This window comes from Argopecten irradians, chromosome 2 (assembly GCF_041381155.1).
Source record: "Argopecten irradians isolate NY chromosome 2, Ai_NY, whole genome shotgun sequence".
In the NCBI taxonomy this organism is placed as follows: Eukaryota; Metazoa; Mollusca; class Bivalvia; order Pectinida; family Pectinidae; genus Argopecten; species Argopecten irradians.
Genome location: NC_091135.1, coordinates 70,434,343 through 70,455,887, shown reverse-complemented (window position 1 = coordinate 70,455,887; position 21,545 = coordinate 70,434,343). Strand labels below are relative to the sequence as shown.

The following is a 21,545-nucleotide window of genomic DNA, read 5'->3' as shown; positions in this document are numbered from 1 at the left end:
CACATATATAGTACAGTGTGCCCTCTCACATTTATAGTACAGTGTACCCTCTCACATATATAGTATAGTGTACCCTCTCATATAAATAGTAGTGCAATGTCCCCTCTCACATATATAGTATAGTGTACCCTCTCACATATATAGTACATTGTACCCTCTCATATATATATTACAGTGTACCTTCTCACATATATAGTACCAGAGTAAAAGTAAGGATTACTGGACCAGAGTAGAAATAAATATTACTTGTCCAGAATTGAATGAAGAAAAGACCAGAGTGAAACATTTTGAATTCTATTTCCAAAATACTATTAACACTGATAACATCCTGTATAAGGCCTTACAATTGAAAACCCAATAGAGGTGGCATTATGGCAGTGATTACCTGTCCAAATCTCCAACGCTTTGCGCATATTTGTTTGTAGTTTCCTTGATATACAGCTCCTATCGGGTTCAACACGTACTCATCCAACTGCTTAGTTGTTGGATAGTAGCATTTGTCATCTAATGAAAAAGATACATTTGTATTTATACAACGCTGATTAAACATATACCAGGTACATTTACAAATGTAGTGATTTTGAGATGGTTTTAATACCTGCAGTTTAGTTAAAATTAAGTACAATTTTCATATTGAAGTATACACATCTTAACTGGACCTTAGGTATTAGGGGATGTATCCTGGTCAGAGGTTCAAGATCTTACCTAGACACTAGGTGTTGGGGGATTATGGATGTATCCTGGTCAGAGGTTACAGATCTTACCTAGACACTAGGTGTTGGGGATTATGGATGTATCTTGGTCAGAGGTTACTGATCTTACCTAGACACTAGGTGTTGGGGGATTATGGATGTATCCTGGTCAGAGGTTACAGATCTTCCTAGACACTAGATGTTGGGGGATTATGGATGAATCCTGGTCAGAGTTTATAAATCTTACCTGGACACCAAGGATTCAGGAGGACGAGTATGTCCTGGTCGGATGTGTAAAGAAGAGAGCCAGTTTCTTCTCCCTTGTGTTTGGTAAACGATTCAATAGACAATAACCATTGTCCAATGATGACGTCAGGAGCTATAGTGATCTCTACATCAATTATGTTCTTTTCCTTGTCCATAGAAACCAACTGCGCATGCCAGTTGTGCCTAATTTTGGAATCTGCATCCTGGATGTCCTCATCCAATGGAACAGTCACGTGATTGGTTCTAGTAATCGCTGCACCTAAACATTCAGTGAGCATTTTCCTTCAATTAAAAGTATATTGATCAGATCGTGGTGATATATTGTGATATCACTTTTCCAAATGTCGTAAGTGAATCAAAACTATTTCAATAAAACAAGCCCTAACCTGGTTTTTTCCGTGATATTGGACTCCAATTCACCAATTGAACCGTACTTCTACAAATCTTAAATCTGGACATGAAGAGGCTCGATATAAAACGTATGTTAACAGTGGTTAAGACAGGATTGGTTGAACAGATATCGGTAGTGTAACAGGTTGAGAGTAGTGTAACTGCAGTCTGGCACGAACCTACGACAGTATCACTATGTACAATTACAAATTGCTGCAGCAGACATACTTACCCATTCAACTCCATTCAATGTATCGGCAAATAAATAGGATCATAACCTTTCCTGTCATTGCACTTTATGCTGAAACCAGAACTAAATTGGTATTGGCGGAATACGCCTTCCATATATATGTTTTTGCTGTATTCGACACTGTCGGAAAACATTTGGTTTTTTTTAAGAATTTCAGCAGATGCGTCGATACAACTTGCCTACTACAGATGCTTGCAACTGTGTTGGCATTCTTCAGGTAAAATATGTTTTATGATGATGAAAAGTATAATACATGGCCAGTGTCATACTATAGAAGGTGTAGCAGGTTTTAATTGTACATAGTGATACGGTCGCCTTCTAGCTTCGCACTGTACATTAAATGTGCAAACGAACTGACCATCGCCCACTCTGATCAAGATAAAGCAAACGCATTAGCGGACTATTTTTCAAGTGTTTTCACCGTAGAACCACAAGATGATATTCCCGTATTGAAAAACCTTAGCATAGAAAATCCATTTTTAACACTGATATATCAGAACTGGAAGTATTAAATATTTTGAAGACATTAAATCCAACCAAATCACCAGGAGCAGATAATATTCTCCCGAAATATTAAAAGAAACAGCGGACATAATAAAGACTTCTTTGAGTGAAATATTTAACTGGTAACTGAATACAGGAGAACTCCCCAATACTTGGAAGGAAAGTCAGATAACTGCGATCCACAAAAAAGGAGACAAGAAAAATCCTAAATCTTCTTAGTAAACAGCAATATGGATTCATCAAGGGAAGATCAATCCAAACAATATATTTATACTTCATGCCTTTGACACAGTCCCACAGCTAGGGCTCATCGGCAAATTAAAACCTTACGGATTATCACCTCAAATCATCAAATGGATAGAAATGGATAGAAAGTTTTTAAACGGAAACAGCAAGTATCGGTAAACGGAGAACTATCAAAATGGATGGAGGTGACAAATGGTATCCCCCAGGGAAGCGTTTTAGGGCCGATTCTGTTTGTAATCTGTATTAATGACCTTCCAGAAACTATCAAATCAGCCACTTACTTGTTTGCAGAAGATACTTTAAATTATAACGAAAGCACAAATCTACAGGAGGATCCTAATCAACTCCAAAAATGGTCTGATCGATGGCTTTTAAAATTTCATTCTGATAAATGTAAGGAGCTATATCTAGGGAAGAACCCAAATAAAACGGCCCTACATTTATGTATCCAAATTTCAAATTACTATTTGCCCAGATGAAATACATGATTTGTTTTAATGTCCAGAATAGTTTATTTAAATAATGAATATACAAACCCATATTTTCAACGTTAGACATGTTTATTTACTGTAATCAATATCGATGCTGAGTCATCTCGTCTTTCCGTAATCAATATCGATGCTGAGTCATCTCGTCTTTCCGTGTCGACACCAAAATAAAACTTGTACATGTAGGCCTTTTCTAGGATAGGTCCTTGGCCTACTGTAAGATACTGACCGTGTATCCGATATAAATACTCCGATATATAATTATATATTTTGTAATCATAGCTACATGTACATGTAGCCCTCACCAGATTTTGTGAATAGTTTGAATAGGCATATTTGCATGCATATGATATATATATTAAAAAAATTGTCGCCGGTGGTGAGAATCGCAAGATCAGAGAATTTGCACGTTAGCACAAAGCAGAAAACACTGTTATTTCAACCACCTGCATGTACATGTATCTTAGCAAATATCTGATGATGTATGATTTAGTATTTCCTAATAGAAAAAAAAAACTTTTGTAAATGTAATGTACATATAGCTGTGGTTTTAACATGAAGAAAAGTGAAAAAAATGATAATAATACATTGATCACAAATTACGATTTTTTGTTGTTCATTCTTTGTTTCAACACGTAAAGGATCCGACTAGATACAGAGAAGGGTAAGTAAGTAATATCCTGGACCTGATCATCACAAATGAGGAAGGAATGGTAGAAAATCTTGAGTATAATCCAAGTCTAGGTTCCAGTGACCACCTAGTACTAGCATTTGACCTAATCGTGTACGTTGATAGCAACCCAGGAGACAACACTATACCAAGATACAACTTCCATAGAGGAGACTATGAAACTATTAGACACAATCTTACAATCATCCAACTACAAGACATTGAGAACTGTTCTAATGTATCGGAAGCCTGGGAAGTCCTTAGTCAGCAACTCGATAAGGAAATTAGGGAGAACATTTCACTACATCAAATTTATAGCCAAAGAAATTCAAAACCATACATATCCAAAACAGCTAAGGATCCAAAACGGAAATGCTGGTCCAAATACCTATATTGTAAATCCGCTCACAATTTTGCTGAATATAAAATGGCTAGGAACCGAGCTACACAGACTCTGAGGCATTCCAAATACCACTACGAAAAAGACCTAGCTGACAAAATAAAAACTGTAACGGTAGTCGGACAGGAGTTATCTCCCTTGTCAGAGCTCGTTGCGGAAAAAGGTAAGAAAATTCCGAACAGAGGGAAGAAGAAGCCATGTGCTCGGCTGTAAGAATTTATCTTCCACTTGCGTTAACCTGCGAATGCCTGTTTGGTTACGAGGCATAAATTTACTTACGGAACATTGCGAATTGCGCGCATGTAAGCCCAAAGAGGTATGTATAATGGAACATATAGGTTTTCGGTAATTTCTAGCATTTCTAATTATTTGCAATTTGCGGTCGGTTTACTGGCGAGTTATTACAACGTTTGACAATACGTTCATTGTTTTATCATGATAGCTAAGACTGTCTGTTTGTATTTTGCAGTCTCACGTAGAGTTTTGATAACGAATAAACTCTTCGGTACACCACCAAGACCCTTGGCTTACGTCATTTCTGCGAGTTGCGTCCCCTTGATCAGGGCTGCGAAATTGCGATACAGTAACGCACGTCACCTACACCTGGTTCGTGTGTGTTTGCTGTTACAGTGAGACTCTACGGTTTATGAAGAAACCATCGAGGAGTTGCTGCATGTGTAGGATACACAGTGCCCATGCTGTTATTTAAAACCAAGTCTGGCTTGCTCATTAAATTAGAAAACATTGAAGTTGTGATATATTCTAAGTATGAGTAACATATTCAATCATCAGCGTGATTATCATGATTAACCTGTATTAGTGTAATACGTACTATAGAATGCAAACATTCTCCGATTATGTACAGGCTAATATTACTGCTGAGTGATTGTCACGGGAACTCTTAACAACTTCATTAATTTCAATACACCAATTTGAAGACAACTTATATAATGAACCATGCTTTAATCATCCATTTCAAGATACAAACATTTATATGTTGATGAAGTCCATTCTTGACTATTTCTTTGCAAAGTATTTTAAATTGTGATCTTGAACTTATGCGCTTTACATTGATGTTTATCACGTGTCATATGGATTGAACATTTGCGTTGTGTTCCATGTGTGTTTGATACCTGAATTTGTACTTCTGTGTATGTGTCACACAGATTGGACGCATTGCTGATATCTGATAAAGAATTTATGCTGTTTCCAATCTGGAATATGCACTGTCTTAGTTTATTGAAAGATTTATTTACAGGAAACACAGTGAAAATTGGACGCTTTGCTGAATGTACATACTTTTGTTCGTTCGATTAATTAACGTCCTATTAACAGCTATGGTCATGTAAGGACGGCCTCCCATGTATGCGGCGTGTTGTATGTATTTTGTGCGAGGTGCGTGTTTTGGGAGGCTGCGGTATATTCATGTTGTGTCTTCTTGTATAGTGGAACTGTTGCCCTTTTTATAGTGCTATATCACTGAAGCGTGCCGCCGAAGACACCAAGCAACACACCCCACCCGGTCACATTATACTGACAACGGGCGAACCAGTCGTCCCACTCCATGTATGCTGAGCGCTAAGCAGGAGCAGAAACTACCACTTTTATAGACTTTGGTGTGTCTCGGCCAGGGGACAGAACCCAGAGCCTTCCTCACAGGGACGAACGCTCAACTCAAGGCCAAAAGTGAGGCGGTGCCAAGGGAGGCATTAGGAAAGATAAAGTCAGTTAGGAAGAACAGAAAAGATAAGATCCTAAATTTAGTCGCCTTTTACGATCATGCAATAGGGGCAGCAGGTACAATTCTAATGCCCTACCTGCAGGGCCATGAATGTACATACATGTACATACCTATATTGTACTGTATTATATGAATGTATGCTGATCCAGATTTCGAACATTTCTGCTGTTGCATTTCTTTAAGGAGGAATAGAGACAATTGTGTAAACCGTATAATTGAAGAACTGATATACTTATATTGCATGTTTGAAATGTTTAGCTCCTATGCATGTGATACATGCACATTTATTTTGGAAATTTCTATTTCACATGATTTATATTAGACTGAGATATTGTTTGATGAAGCATGAACACTGTCAAAGGTTGTATATTAGTTTGCCAGTAAGAAAATCTACCCAGGATCATGCAGGTAATTACACATGTAGTCACATGGTAAACTAGTCATATGCATATAGTTCAGTTCATATTTATCTTAAGTGTGCGAATTTCATTTCATGTATTTTTTGTATTACCTCCCTTTACTAAGGATATATGCTGTATTTAGTGAAATTCTATAGTTGTATTGTATATGTGGTTCATACAGCTTGTAAAATGTCTGATGCTCAGGAGCAAAACTCAACTCTGAATAAGATGTCGCAGTTAAAGGATGACGAGACTGATAACATAAACTTGCATGACAATTCAAGTGAATCTTTGCGCAGAAGCAAGCGTAATAAAAAACTGACAGAAAATGGTATGGAATGGAAGATTAATCGCCATTTAGCAAATTTCCGTAAAGCTGTGTCCATGTGGCGTAAGTGCGCGAACAGGGTGGATGTTGTTAGATCTGACTCGACAAGCCTGGATGATGAGATAAGAAAGGCGAGAGATAAACTTGATGGTCGCATTGGTGAGATTTCAGAAATCTATCAGGAGACGTTGCATGTACTTGCTCAAGGTGCTGACAGAGGTGATTTTGACAATTATGAATCTCTAGAAAATGAATTGCTTAAAAAATACGGAAGTATCGAGTGTGAACATCACTATATCATGAGAGATATTGCCAATCATATTCGTGAAATGGAGGCAGTCCGTTCTGAGACAAGGTCGACCCGGTCTCGTGGAAGCTTATCATCATCTCGGTCTACAAGCAGCAGTAATAAGTCTGCCGCAACGATTAAGGCTGCAGAGCTTAAGGCAAGACTCAAGTATATCGATATAGAGGCACGTAGTAAGGCGGAACTAGAAAAAATACAAACAATGAAGGAGCTTGATGTGACTAGGGCAAAATTGGAAGTCATGGATACCTTTGATAACCTTGAGAATAGTTTTGCAGAACTTGATATAAAGTCATGAATCGAATCGCTACCAAGTTTTGGCGCTGGTGAGTATACTGAGAATTATGTGCAAACAGGAAGCCCAGCCATCAAAAACTGATGAGAAACCCCAGCAGGAATGGTCAAATACTGAGAACTCACCAATTTATTTGAATGAACCACTCTACAAACCATCAGGGAATTCAGGTAATATCACAGGACCCATATATTCTAGTATAACTTCTGACGTTGGTACATTGCAGTTAGGCACCTCTAGCTCAACAGTGCTTAACCCTCATTTGAAAGAATTTATACCACGGTGCTCTTCTTTGACTCAAGCTAGCAGCGTTCCCACTCACGGTATTTCAATGATGCAATCGGCACCTCAGATTGTTAGTTCTACACAGAACCAGACTAGAAGTTCTACATTTCTCACAAATGTGAATTTTGAACCTGTTTCCCAACCTACTACATATACTCCAAACACAGGCAGTGAACAAGGACTGTTGCAGCTTGCCAAAACCCTAGCTGAACAGGTTGGTCTGAGTCGTCTTCCACCCCCTGAACCAGGAGTTTTCCTTGGTGGTCCGCTGAAGTATCCAGGATGGAAGGCTGCCTTTCAGACTCTTATTGAGCAGAGACAAATTCCCTCATCAGAACGGATACACTATCTAAAGAAGTGCCTTGGAGGAGCGGTCAAGGAAGTGGTGGAAAATTATTTCCTACTGTCTACCGACGATGCGTATGATGATGCGAAGAAGCTACTCGTTGAACGATATGGCAATTCATTTGTGGTTGCTAACGCCTTTCGTGATAAGCTGGATAAATAGCCCAAAATTTACTCTCGAGATGTCAACAGCTTACAGAAATATGCAGACTTTCTTTGGCAGTGTTTAGCAGCTATGCAAAGCATTGGCAGTCTTGACATCCTCAATGATAACCGGGAGAACAGGAAGATGTTGGCCAAGCTTCCTGAGTGGATTGTAAACAAATGGTCGCGGATAGTGATTCAACGGAAGGAAGAAACTAAGGTATTTCCTCCATTCAAAGATTTTGTAGAATTTATAGGAAGGGAAGCGAAAATTGTATGTGATCCAGTCACTTCCATTCAATCGTTCAAGTCTGAAAATAGTCGTGGTGACGAAGAAAAGCCAAGTTCTACAAATAAGCAATCTCGTCGTAATCATACAGGGCGGTCATTTGTGACCGAAGTAGATGTCAGTCCAGCCACAAGTGTGGAAAACGAGCCCAAGCAAAGGAAGGTAAAATATGTCATTTGCCAAAATGGACATGAGCTAGATGATTGCAGGCAGTTCCTTGTTAAACCTCTGGATAAGAGGAAGGTCTTTGCAAAGGAGAAAGGTCTCTGTTTTGGATGCCTTAGATCTGGACATATTTCAAAGAAGTGTAAGCAGAGAAAGCAATGTAAAACGTGTTCGAAATCCCATCCTTCATCTTTACATGGTGATGTGCGGAAGCCAGCTGACTCTGCTGACAAGGAAAGGCAACCCCAGGATGATACTAATGGCTCCGAGTGTAAGAAGTCCTCATTGCACTCCAGCTCTACCTTTAGGAGTAGATCCGGTACATGCAGTAAAAGTTCAATGATAGTACCGGTGTACATCTCTCATCGTGACAATCCGGCAGAAAAGAAACTGGTGTATGCGTTACTTGACACAGTCTGATACAACCTTCATTCTTGAGGATACGTATCGTTCACTTAAGCTGACAGGAACTGAAGTTAAGTTGCTACTTTCCACCATGTACGCAGAAAATCGCTTGATAGATAGCAATAAGGTGAAAGGCCTTACGGTTCGTGGCTTTAATAGCTCCGTAAAAATCTCCCTTCCGGATACCTTCAGAAGAAATATAATGCCAGCAAATCGATCCCACATACCTACGCCGGAAATGGCTAGACAGTGGCCCCATTTGGAACCGATTGCAGAGGAACTTATGCCATTGCGTAATTGCGAAATTAGCCTTTTAATTGGCTATAATTGTTCTCGGGCTTTAGCTCCTCGCGATGTAATTACGCCAGTCAACGATGGGCCGTATGCCCAGAGAACTGACCTCGGATGGGGCATCGTGGGAATAGTGGACAGAGATTGCGTGGAAGCCATCGAGGATGACTTGGTTGGTACAAGTCATTGCTGAGTTGCACGCAAGATACCGAAGGATTTGTCCAAATCAAGTGAGAGCACTTCAGAAAATGTTGTATTTTCATTTAGAAGCAGCATCATGGAAGTCATTAACCCTGTTGAACTTACCAGAATGATGGAACGTGATTTCATTGAGAACAACTCTGAAATGGTGTCCCATTCGCACGATGATCGTCGTTTTCTTGTGGCTATGGAAGAAGGCATTCATCACGAGAATGGACACTATGAGATGCCGTTACCATTTAGAGAGGCTATGCCTTATGTACCTAACAACAAATCACAATCGCTCAACAGGCTCCAGCACCTAAAGCGACGTTTGGAAGCAAATGCCCAGTACAAGGAGCATTATATTACCTTCATGGAAAGATTGATTCAGAACAATTTTGCAGAGAAGGTTCCTGATAAGGATCTTGAACTTGACGATGGTCATCAGTGGTATATTCCTCACGATGGTATATATCATCCTCAGAATCTTTAGAGTCGTCTTCGACTGCAGTGCAAAACACAAGGGTGAATCGTTGAATGCGCATCTTCTACAAGGACCCGATCTCACTAATAAGCTTTTAGGGGTTCACTGTCGGTTTCGGAAGGAACAAGTTGCCTTTATGTGCGACATCGAACAGATGTTTTTCCAATTTAAGGTTAATCCCGAGCACCGCGATTATCTTCGTTTCTTGTGGTGGGAAAACGGCAATCTCAGTGAACCACCAGTTGACTTTCGGATGAGCGTACATTTGTTTGGAGCAGCATCATCCCCTGGTTGTGCAAACTTCGGGTTGAAGAGGATCGCAGATGACCATGAAGCGGAGTTTGGTACGGATGTAGCTAACTTTGTGAGACGCGACTTCTACGTCGATGATGGGGTTAAATCTGTTCCGACCATTGAAGAAGCAGTGCACATCATCGAAAATACCAAGGAAATGTTAAGAAGTGGTGGTCTACGACTACACAAATTTCTCTCAAGCTCAAAGAATGTGCTGCAACACATTCCTCTTGCAGATAGGGCACAAGGGCTGAAGGATATTGACGTTCTCCAGGACCAACTTCCGGTTGAGAGGGTTCTTGGAGTTCAGTGATGCATCGAGTCTGATACATTCCGGTTCCGCATCACCCTAAACGACCGTCCGTTAACCCGTCGAGGTGTACTTTCTACCCTGTGCTCAATGTACGATCCTCTTGGCTTCATTGCACCATTCATCTTAGTTGGGAAGCAAATTTTGCAGCAAATGTGCAAGGATGAGACAGACTGGGACAGTCCGCTTTCCGATGATCTGAGTGCGAGATGGTTGCGATGGAAACTTGATCTCAACAATCTGAAGGATCTAAAGGTTAACAGATGTCTGAAGCCATCGGACTTTGGTGAAACAGTGTCTGTCGAACTTCATCATTTCTCTGGTGCGAGTACTCAAGGATATGGTCAGTGTTAGTACGTTCGGATGGTCAATACAGACGGTAGAGTTCATTGCGCATTGGTTATGGGCAAGGCAAGGGTAGTCCCATTAAAGCCGATTACTATTCCACGGTCAGAGCTTGTGGCTGCTCTTGTATCAGTGCGAATGAGTTCGATGTTGATTAGAGAACTTGATTACAGTAACGTCACAAAATGGTTCTGGACGGATAGCAGTGTTGTTTTAGGATACATTGCGAACGACTCTCGTAGATTCCACGTCTTTGTAGCGAATCGAGTACAGCAAATCAGCGACCACACGGAGCCATCTCAATGGAAATACGTAACATCAGAGAACAACCCAGCGGACATTGCGTCACGTGGTGCTACAGCTGATGATTTGATAAATCATTCTATCTGGTTCAGTGGACCGCGCTTTTTATGGGAAACTGACCCTCTGGCCAGTTGTGATACTCAGTCAGTACCTTCCTTGCCATTCAAAGATCCAGAAGTAAAGAAGGCACAAGTGTTTGAAACTGCGACAACACCCGTTGAGGAGAAACCTCTTATAGATAGACTGGATGCGTTCTCAGATTGGCAAAGAGCCAAGAAGGCAGTTGCTCTTTGCTTGATATTTAAGCGACGTCTAAGGACGAAGTCTGTGCGATTTTCGGAGTTGAAATCCTCGCTCTAAACGCATGACTACAGTAGAGGAGTTGCAAGAGGCTGAGACAGCTATCATAAGTCTGGTTCAAAGGACTTACTTTCAGAAGGAAATCGATAATCTACATACTGCAGAGGCAAGTCATAGTTGTGACTCGAAACAGAAGGTATGTCTTAAGAGCTCGTCCTCATTGTGTGGTTTAGATCCCTTCCTGGATGACAAAGGCATTCTACGAGTCGGTGGGCGCATTAAACACGGTGATTTCTATGCGAGCGTTAAACACCCTATTATACTTCCAAGGAAATCCCATGTCACCGAGCTTGTGATCCGTCATTACCATTAGCGTGTGGAGCATCAGGGTCGAGGCATAACAACTGGTGAAATTCGAGCGAACGGATTTTGGATAGTCGGCTGTAGTTCCGCCGTGTCTAGTTACATATCGAAATGCGTGACCTGCCGAAAGTTACGTGGAATCACTCAAGGACAAAGGATGGCTGACCTGCCTACGGATAGATTGTCGCCCGAACCACCATTTACATACAGCGGAGTTGACTTCTTCGGGCCGTTTTATATCAAGGAAGGTCGTAAGGAATTGAAATTGAGGTCCTGTAAGACAACTGAGATCAGACAGAGGTACAAACTTTGTCGGCGCTGAGCGTGAGCTCAGGGAAGAACTTGAAGGGTTAGACGATTGTCAGTTACAGCAGTTTCTTTCGAGAGAAGGATGTGACTTTATCAGCTTCAAAATGAACGTTCCTTCGGCGAGCCATATGGGCGGAGTTGGGGAGCGACAGATACGCTCGGTTAGAAATGTGCTTGCTTCATTAATGCTCCAATCTGGATCTCAGTTGGATGATGAAACTCTTCGAACATTCATGTGTGAGGCAGCAGCCATCGTGAACAGTCGACCTCTATCAGCCACGAACTTGAACGACCCACATTCAGCGGAACCTCTGACTCCAAACCATCTTCTGACGATGAAATCGAAAGTTATTTTACCGCCACCAGGACAGTTTCAAAAGACTGATCTATATTCCCGCAGAAGATGGTGCCGTGTTCAGTACTTAGCCAATGAGTTCTTGAATCGTTGGAGGAAGGAGTTCTTGCAAAACCTGCAAGTTCGGAACAAATGGATTTCGCCAAAGCGGAATATGCGCATTGGAGATGTCGTTCTTATCATGGACGACAACCAAGCAAGAAACAACTGGCGTATGGGCCGGGTAGAAGAAACATTTCGTGGAGAGGACGGATTCGTGCGGAAAGTTAAGGTTGCGGTTGGGGATCCAACGTTGGACAGCCAAGGCCGAAGGGACGACCGAATGAACTTCCTAGAACGCCCTATACACAAACTAGTGTTCCTACATGAAACCGGGGAATTCCCCACCGAGGAACCATGAATTTAAAGTACATGATCATGTGCGTGTATATGTATATACTTATTAGATAGTATAGTTTTATTTGCATTTAAATGTTGATTATTTCTGACATAAAGATTAGAAAATTATTTCTCATAATTTTAGGGAGCCATGTAACGGTAGTCGGACAGGAGTTATCTGCCTTGTCAGAGCTCGTTGCGAAAAGGTAAGAAAGTTCCGAACAGAGGGAAGAAGAAGCCATATGCTCGGCTGTAAGAATTTATCTTCCACTTGCGTTAACCTGCGAATGCCTGTTTGGTTACGAGGCATAAATTTACCAACGTAACATTGCGAATTGCGCGTATGTAAGCCCAAAGAGGTATGTATAATGGAACATATAGGTTTTCGGTAATTTCTAGCATTTCTAATTATTTGCAATTTGCGGTCGGTTTACTGGCGAGTTATTACAACGTTTGACAATACGTTCATTGTTTTATCATGATAGCTAAGACTGTCTGTTTGTATTTTGCAGTCTCACGTAGAGTTTTGGTAACGAATAAACTACACCACCAAGACCCTTGGCTTACGTCATTTCTGCGAGTTGCGTCCCCTTGATCAGGACTGCGAAATTGCGATACAGTAACGCACGTCACCTACACCTGGTTCGTGTGTGTTGCTGTTACAAAAACTAATCCGAAGCTTTTCTGGAAATATGTTCGAACTAAAACCAACGCAACTACAATGATTGGAAATGTTACAATGCCATCAGGAGAGCTAACATAGACCTCCGAAGAAAAAGCCAATACCATGAATAAATGCTTCGCCAGTGTGTTTACTGCAGAAGAAAGAATCACAGAAAGACCACACCTTCCAACCACAAACTATGTTGAACCACTTGGGACCATTACTGTAACTGATACACAAGTTGAAAAAGCCATCAATAAAATCAACCCTAACAAGTCACCAGGTCCTGATAATATCCATCCAAAGCTACTGGCAAAAACAGTGAATGAAATAAAAAGAGTTCTAACTATTATATTCAACAAATCAGTCCAAGAAGGGACACTCCCAGACCCCTGGAATAAGTCAATGTATGCCCAATATTCAAAAATAAGGTTCAAGAAAAGACCCAAGTAACTACAGACCAATCAGCCTTACCTCAGTACCTAGCAAGTTTTACAAAGAATAGTGAGAGACGAAATTGTCAAACATATGGATAGCAACAACCTATTCACAATAGAGCAACACGGATTCAGACAGGGACGTTCATGCACCACCCAACTACTGGAATGCCTGGAAGACTGGACAATGTCAATGGATGAAGGCCACAATACCGATGTGATATACCTGGACTTCAGTAAGGCCTTTGACAAGGTATATCACAGCTTACTGCCACACAAACTTGAACAATATGGTATTAAAGGGAGAGTACTCCGATGGATCAGAAACTTTCTTACGGACATGGAACAGCGAGTATTTATCAACGGAACATGTTCCCAGAGTCTACCTGTAACAAGTGGAGTTCCCCAAGGAAGTGTTCTGGGACCAGTACTGTTTCTGATCTACGTAAATGATATTCCAGAAGTTGTGCCATGCCTTGAACTGGCTGATGACTCTCAAGCTTACCAAATGTAAACATATGGAGATTGGAAACAAGGAAAAAACGTCTCAATACAACATCCGGGACGAATCCTCAAATATAACTATCCAGAAAGTCTCAACAGAGAAGGATCTAGGTGTGACCATAGATGAGAAGCTGAACTTCTCGGAACAAGCTAACATAGCAGCACAAAAAGGTAATCATATCATGGGAGTCATTTTTAAGACATTTACATACATGGACCAACTTGAACATATATTCAGAACTCTTTACATATCCCTGGTACGACCGCACCTAGAATATGCCACTACCATCTGGTCACCATTTCTACAAAAAGATATTATCAAAATCGAAAGCGTTCAACGCAGAGCTACAAAGAGGATTAAAACTATCAAAGACTTGTCCTATGAAGACAGACTTAGAACATTGGGTCTCCCGACACTGGAGTATAGACGAAAACGTTGTGATTTGATTCAACTATACAAGATTATTAATAAACATGATAAAATAGTCTCGGACACAATGTTTAGTAGTCGACCATACCATACTCGAGGAAATACCCACAAACTGTTCAAGAGACAGGTCAGGCTGAATACAACTGAATACATGCCTTCTCCAATAGAGTCATCAATCACTGGAATGCATTACCAAACGAGGTAGTCAACGCCAAGTCAATCAACAGCTTTAAGACTCAGCTAAACAAATACTGGAAGACCAACAACAAGTTTGTCCTAAGTGAACATCCATAGTGAGGTCTGTAGTATAACTATTAAAATAGATTTGGTCCAAGGAAACTGCAAAAGAGACTTTATAAAACACATATGCAGTTTATAGACAAATTCTAATCACCAGCCTATTCAGATTTATATACCCATTCACCATTAAGTAGGTACAAGTTGTTTGGGGATTGCCCCGCTACTTGTATCAGTTCCCTATTATATATCATTGTATCAATCTACCCTATAGATAGATCAAAAAACTGAAACTAAAGCTATTAACTAGTACACATAGGGTACCCTTTATTCATTTGACATCGACATTTTAAAATGATACTTATTTTCAGTCCTTATGACTGGACTTTATAGATATTTTTTAGGTTTTGTTAATAGTGATACTTTTAAATATTTGTAAATAACATTATAAGAATCCGTGCATCAGCGAAGTATCAGCGAAATTTGTTTTTCCCTCCGAAATGCTCGAACGTCGGTGAAGACACCCTGAAGGGAATGAGTTGGTTTTCGCCGTGTGCAGAGAAACAACAATATTTATTTTATAATGTTACAATGGAATATCAAAGTTATATGCTGTGAGAAATTGTACAATACTATCTTTTTAGATTATATCTTTCGATCGAGCCCACTGCATATGCATTGTGAAATTCGACTAAGTTGAAAAATCACGATAACTGCATGTAGGCAGAGCGATATCTGGAACAGGTCCGATTTGATGCATTCAACTCAAATATTAAAAATGAATGCTATTTCCGAAACTTTTTGGACTAAGATACTTTATGTGAATGTTAAAGTCTTCAAAAATCGCTTCTCTTTTAATGAATAAGAGAAAAAAACACGAATGAATGCTTATTCCTTCAAAATGCCAGCTTGCAAGGTCGAATAAAATAAAATATTGACCCCCCCCCCCCCCCTATAAAATAGTGATCCCCCCTTAATGCAGTATAATTATTGATATACTGCACCCTAAATATATACATTGTAGTCCTGAGAAGTAATATCATCAGTACCTATGGGTTTGCTCAGGTAATACACAAGGTGTCAAACTTACCTGTAAGTGTGGGGATGACCCCCTGGGGCTACAAGTGTATACCTACATATATATAGGCCTGAGTGCCCTATAGGCCTACCCCATGTATCATTAAAGGTGACAAGTTAAATGTATGGATTAATTATAAGTATAATCATGGGACTATTAATACATTATTTGTTGAATTATTATGCTGCTTTTAAAATGAAGTTATTTATATATATACAGTAGATATAATATACAAAGCATATACATTTTCTGTATAACTGGGACATACAGTAAAGGAAAAAACACTACTAATATACATGTATTTATATGGGGTAGATAAGTACATATACGTAATATTATCTTTATTTCTTCCAAAATTGGAGGATTATATATACATAAAGAATGACATTAAAATGAAAACAATACACAAAAACAGCAAATAGAACAAGTAGCTAGATGAGTATTTTATAAGTCGATCGAGATACATAATGTTTAGGAGATATAGATATGTTAGAGAAGTATTTATGGGTAGAGATATACATAGGGTAGGTCAATATTTCATGGGTAGAGATATAGGAGATATAGATAGGGTAGGTCAATTTTTTATGGGTAGAGATATAAATAGAGTGCGTCAATATTTTATGGGTAGAGATATAGGAGATATAGATAGGGTGGGTCAATATTTTATGGGTAGAGATATAGGAGATATAGATAGGGTGGGTCAATATTTTATGGGTGGGGATAAAGAAGATATAGATAGGGTGGGTCAATATTTTATGGAAATAGATATTGGAGATATAGATAGAGTGGGTCAATATTTTATTGGTAGAGATATAGGAGAAATAAATAAGGTGGGTCAATATTTTATGGGTAGAGATATAGATAGGGTAGGTCAATATTTCAAGGGTATAGATATAGGAGATATAGATAGGGTGGGTCAATATTTTATGGCTGGGGATAAAGGAGATATAGATAGGGTGGGTCAATATTTTATGGGGAGAGATATAGGAGATATAGATAGGGTGGGTCAATATTTTATGGGTGGGGATAAAGAAGATATAGATAGGGTGGGTCAATATTTTATGGAAATAGATATTGGAGATATAGATAGAGTGGGTCAATATTTTATGGGTAGAGATATAGGAGAAATAAATAGGGTGGGTCAATATTTTATGGGTATAGATATATAGGAGATATAGATAGAGTGTGTCAATATTTTATGGGTAGAGACATAGGAGATATAGATAGGGTGGGTCAATATTTTATGGTTGGGGATAAAGAAGATATAGATAAGGTGGGTCAATATTTTATGGAAATTGATATTGAAGATATAGATACAGTGGCACAATATTTTATTGGTAGAGATATTGGAGAAATAAATAGGGTGGGTCAATATTTGATGGAAATAGATACTAGAGATATAGATAGAGTGGGTCAATATTTTTGGGTAGAGATAAAGGAGATATAGGTAGGGTGGGTCAATATTTTATGGGTGGGGATAAAGAAGATATAGATAAGGTGGGTCAATATTTTATGGAAATTGATATTGGAAATATAGATACAGTGGCTCAATATTTTATTGGTAGAGATATAGGAGAAATAAATAGGGTGGGTCAATATTTTATGGGTAGTGATATAGGAGATATAGATAGAGTTGGTCAATATTTTATGGGTAGATATAGGAGATCTAGATAGGGTGGGCCAATATTTTATGGGTAGAGATATAGATAGGATGGGTCAATATTTTATGGATGGGGATAAAGGAGATGTAGATAGGGTGGGTCAATATTTTATGGGTAGAGATATAGGAGATATAGATAGGGTGGGTCAATATTTTATGGGAAGAGATATAGGAGATATAGATAGGGTGGGTCAATATTTTATGGGTAGAGATAGATATAGGAGGATATAGATAGATAGGTGGGTCAATATTTTATGAGTAGAGATGTATCTATATCTTCTATATCTCTACCCATAAAATATTGACACACCCCTATCTATATCTCCTATATCTCTACCCATAAAATAATGACCCACCCTATCTATATCTCCTTTATCCCCACCCATAAAATATTGACCCAACTTATCTATATCTCCTATATCTCTACCCATAAAATATTGACCCACCCTACCTTTATCTCCTATATCTCTATCCATAAAATATTGACCCACCCTTTATATATCACCAATATCTCTATCCATAAAATATTGACCCACCCTATCTATATCTCCTATATCTCTAAAAATCCATAATCTATATTGACCCACCCTATCTATATCTCCAATATCTCTACCCATAATATATTGACACACTCTATCTATATCTCCTATATCTTACCCATAAAATATTGACACACCCTATCTATTTCTCCAATATCTCTACCCATAAAATATTGATCCATCCTATCTATATCTCCAATATCTCTACCCATAATATATTGACACACTCTATCTATATCTCCTATATCTTACCCATAAAATATTGACCCACCCTATCTATTTCTCCAATATATCTACCCATAAAATATTGACCCACCCTTTATATATCACCAATATCTCTATCCATAAAATATTGACCCACCCTATCTATATCTTCTATATCTCTATCCATAAAATATTGACCCACCCTATCTATTTCTCCAATATCTCTACCCATAAAATATTGACCCACCATTTATATATCACCAATATCTCTACCCATGAAATATTGACCCATCCTATCTATATCTCCTAGATCTCTACCAATAAAATAATGACTTACCCTATCTATATCTCCTATATCTCTACCCATAAAATATTGACCCACCCTATCTTATCTCCTTTATCTCTATCCATAAAATATTGACCCACCCTTTACATATCACCAATATCTCTATCCATTAAATATTGACACACTCTATCTATATCTCCAATATCTCTACCCATAAAATATTGATCCATCCTATCTATATCTCCAATATCTCTACCCATAATATATTGACACACTCTATCTATATCTCCTATATCTTACCCATAAAATATTGACCCACCCTATCTATTTCTCCAATATATCTACCCATAAAATATTGACCCACCCTTTATATATCACCAATATCTCTATCCATAAAATATTGACCCACCCTATCTATATCTTCTATATCTCTATCCATAAAATATTGACCTACTCTATCTATATCTCCTATATCTATACCCAAAAAATATTGACCCACCCTTTCTATATCACCAATATCTCTATCCATGAAATATTGACCCATCCTATCTATATCTCCTATATCTCTATCCATAAAATATTGACCCACCCTATCTATTTCTCCAATATCTCTACCCATAAAATATTGGCCCACCCTTTATATATCACCAATATCTCTACCATGAAATATTGACCCATCCTATCTATATCTCCTAGATCTCTACCATAAAATATTGACTTACCTATCTATATATCTCCTATATCTCTACCCATAAAATATTGACCCACCCTATCTTATCTCCTATATCTCTACCATAAAATATTGACCCACCCTTTACATATCACCAATATCTCTATCCATAAAATATTGACACACCTATCTATATCTCCTATATTTATACCCATAAAATATTGACCTACTCTATCCATATCTCCTATATCTTTATCCATAAAATATTGACCCACCCTATCAATATCTCCTAGATCTCTCTACCAATAAAATAATGACTTATCCTATCTATATCTCCTATATCTTCACCCATAAAAATATTGACCCACCCTATCTATATATCCTATATCAATACCAATAAAATATTGACCCACCCTATCTATATCTCCTATATCTCTACCCATAAAATAATGACTTACCTTATCTATATCTCCTATATCGATATCTTTACCGATAAAATATTTACCTACTCTATATATACAATCAAGGCATACCATATCTTATTTTGAAACCTCTTAAACCTGCATGCACAACTTTAAAATGTTGAAGATCACACTATACTCAAATGTTTTTCTTAATTCTAATTAATTAAAAATAATTCAGTTATATATAAAATCATCTGAAATTGTATAGTTTTAATGAAATCTAGTTATTTATTTATTTCTTACGCTGACTAACAAATTAAAAGCTATAATTAATTCGTACATGTTTTTTTCCTTTTCCTCGATCGTCTTGATGTGATGATTTTATTACATGTCTCCCTCAGATATCATACTTGTATATTATGGCAAGCCGTTTTGATATTTAATACATAATAGCTTAAGTTAAAAAGTTATTTAGCTTTAGGTAAAAAGATTTTAGCTTAAGCTAAAAAGATTTCAACTTAAGTTTTTAAAAAAATGTTTTTTTGCATTATCACATTTTTTCACTTAAGTCAAAAAAATCTTTTTGACTTAAGTTGAAATCTTTTTGACTTAAGCTGAAAAAAGTGATAATGCAAATAAACCTTATTCAACTTCAGCTAAAAAAAATCCGGTTGTAGATAAGTATATCGTATTTCCAATATTCCACCTGCCATCCCCTTCTATTTATAATGGGTTAGGCTAGTCCATTTGTACGTTCCCGACAAGCTTGAACAGCCATATTGCATAAAACAAAATGGCCGACGACGTACTATCTGCAATTCAGATTAATATTTGAACGGTATCAAATCAACTACTTCAAGGTAACCCCAACAAGAAATGTTTTCTGCCTAGACGACATTGTAAATGAGGCGCCTTCCATTATTTTTCAAGATATCCATCTCGCTAGTAAGATAATAAAGGTGCTGGATTTAAATAATGCCTTATAAATAATGTTTCGTTAAAAAAACCTGGTGTATATTAAATAATCTTTTCAGCTTAAGTAAAAAAACTTTTCAGCTTAAGTTAAAAAACTTTTCTACTTAAGTTAAAAAAAGCTTGTCAGCTTAAGTTAAAAAAACTTTTCTGCTTCAGTTGAAAAAGAACTTTTCAGCTGAAGTTAAAAAAAATTTCTACTTAAGTTAAAAAAACCTTTTCAGCTTAAGTTAAAAAAACTTTTCTACTTTGCGTATATGGCATCATTTATGTACTGTATCTAATATATATTTGATACATTGTATAATGGATATAAGTAACTTTATTTGTAACATTAATAATTTAACAGTAAAAAGGATTAGAAGTTGCATGACTATACTAATAATTAGTCTATACTTCTAACTTAATTGTCACCTATATGGTACATGAGGTAACAGGGGTATCATATAGCCCCAGGGGGTCATCCCCACAATTACAGGTAAGTGTGACACCTTGTGTATTACCTGAGCAAACCCATAGGTACTGATGATATTACTTCTCAGGACTACATGTATATATTTAGGGTGCAGTATATCAATAATTACCGTATACTGCATAAAGGGGGGATCAATATTTTATAGAGGGGGTCAATATTTTATGCATAAAACATTGACCCGGGTCAATATTTTATGCATTAAATATTCATCCGGGTAAGTATTCTATGGGGATCAAAATTTTATAGGACACCGGCTTACAGAGGACTAAAAAGTGACGTCATTGGAATGTTCGGGATCAAATCATCAAATTTAGAAATGGTAATCAAAATAGAAAAATTAAACATTTATTACTCACATCGTAATATTTTCCTATCGCTATTGTTACAGGAAATTCTTATTACCTGGTATCAAGTTTTATGCCTGATTAATATCGATATTACTGCTGAAAATATCTTGT

At 38.0% G+C, this 21,545-nt stretch overlaps 1 protein-coding gene across 2 annotated transcripts in view; it reads right to left on the bottom strand.

Annotated features, from left to right (window-relative positions):
- LOC138316352 (annulin-like) overlaps positions 1-21,545 on the bottom strand; it is a 77,435-nt gene that overhangs the window by 30,605 nt on the left and 25,285 nt on the right. For both annotated transcript variants that reach the window (XM_069258047.1, XM_069258046.1), the window contains 2 exons: positions 940-1,218; positions 386-504 (listed from right to left, as the gene is read on the bottom strand). In XM_069258047.1, coding sequence (XP_069114148.1) covers positions 386-504; positions 940-1,218 — 398 coding nt within the window. The remainder of the gene's footprint in view (positions 1-385; positions 505-939; positions 1,219-21,545) is intronic.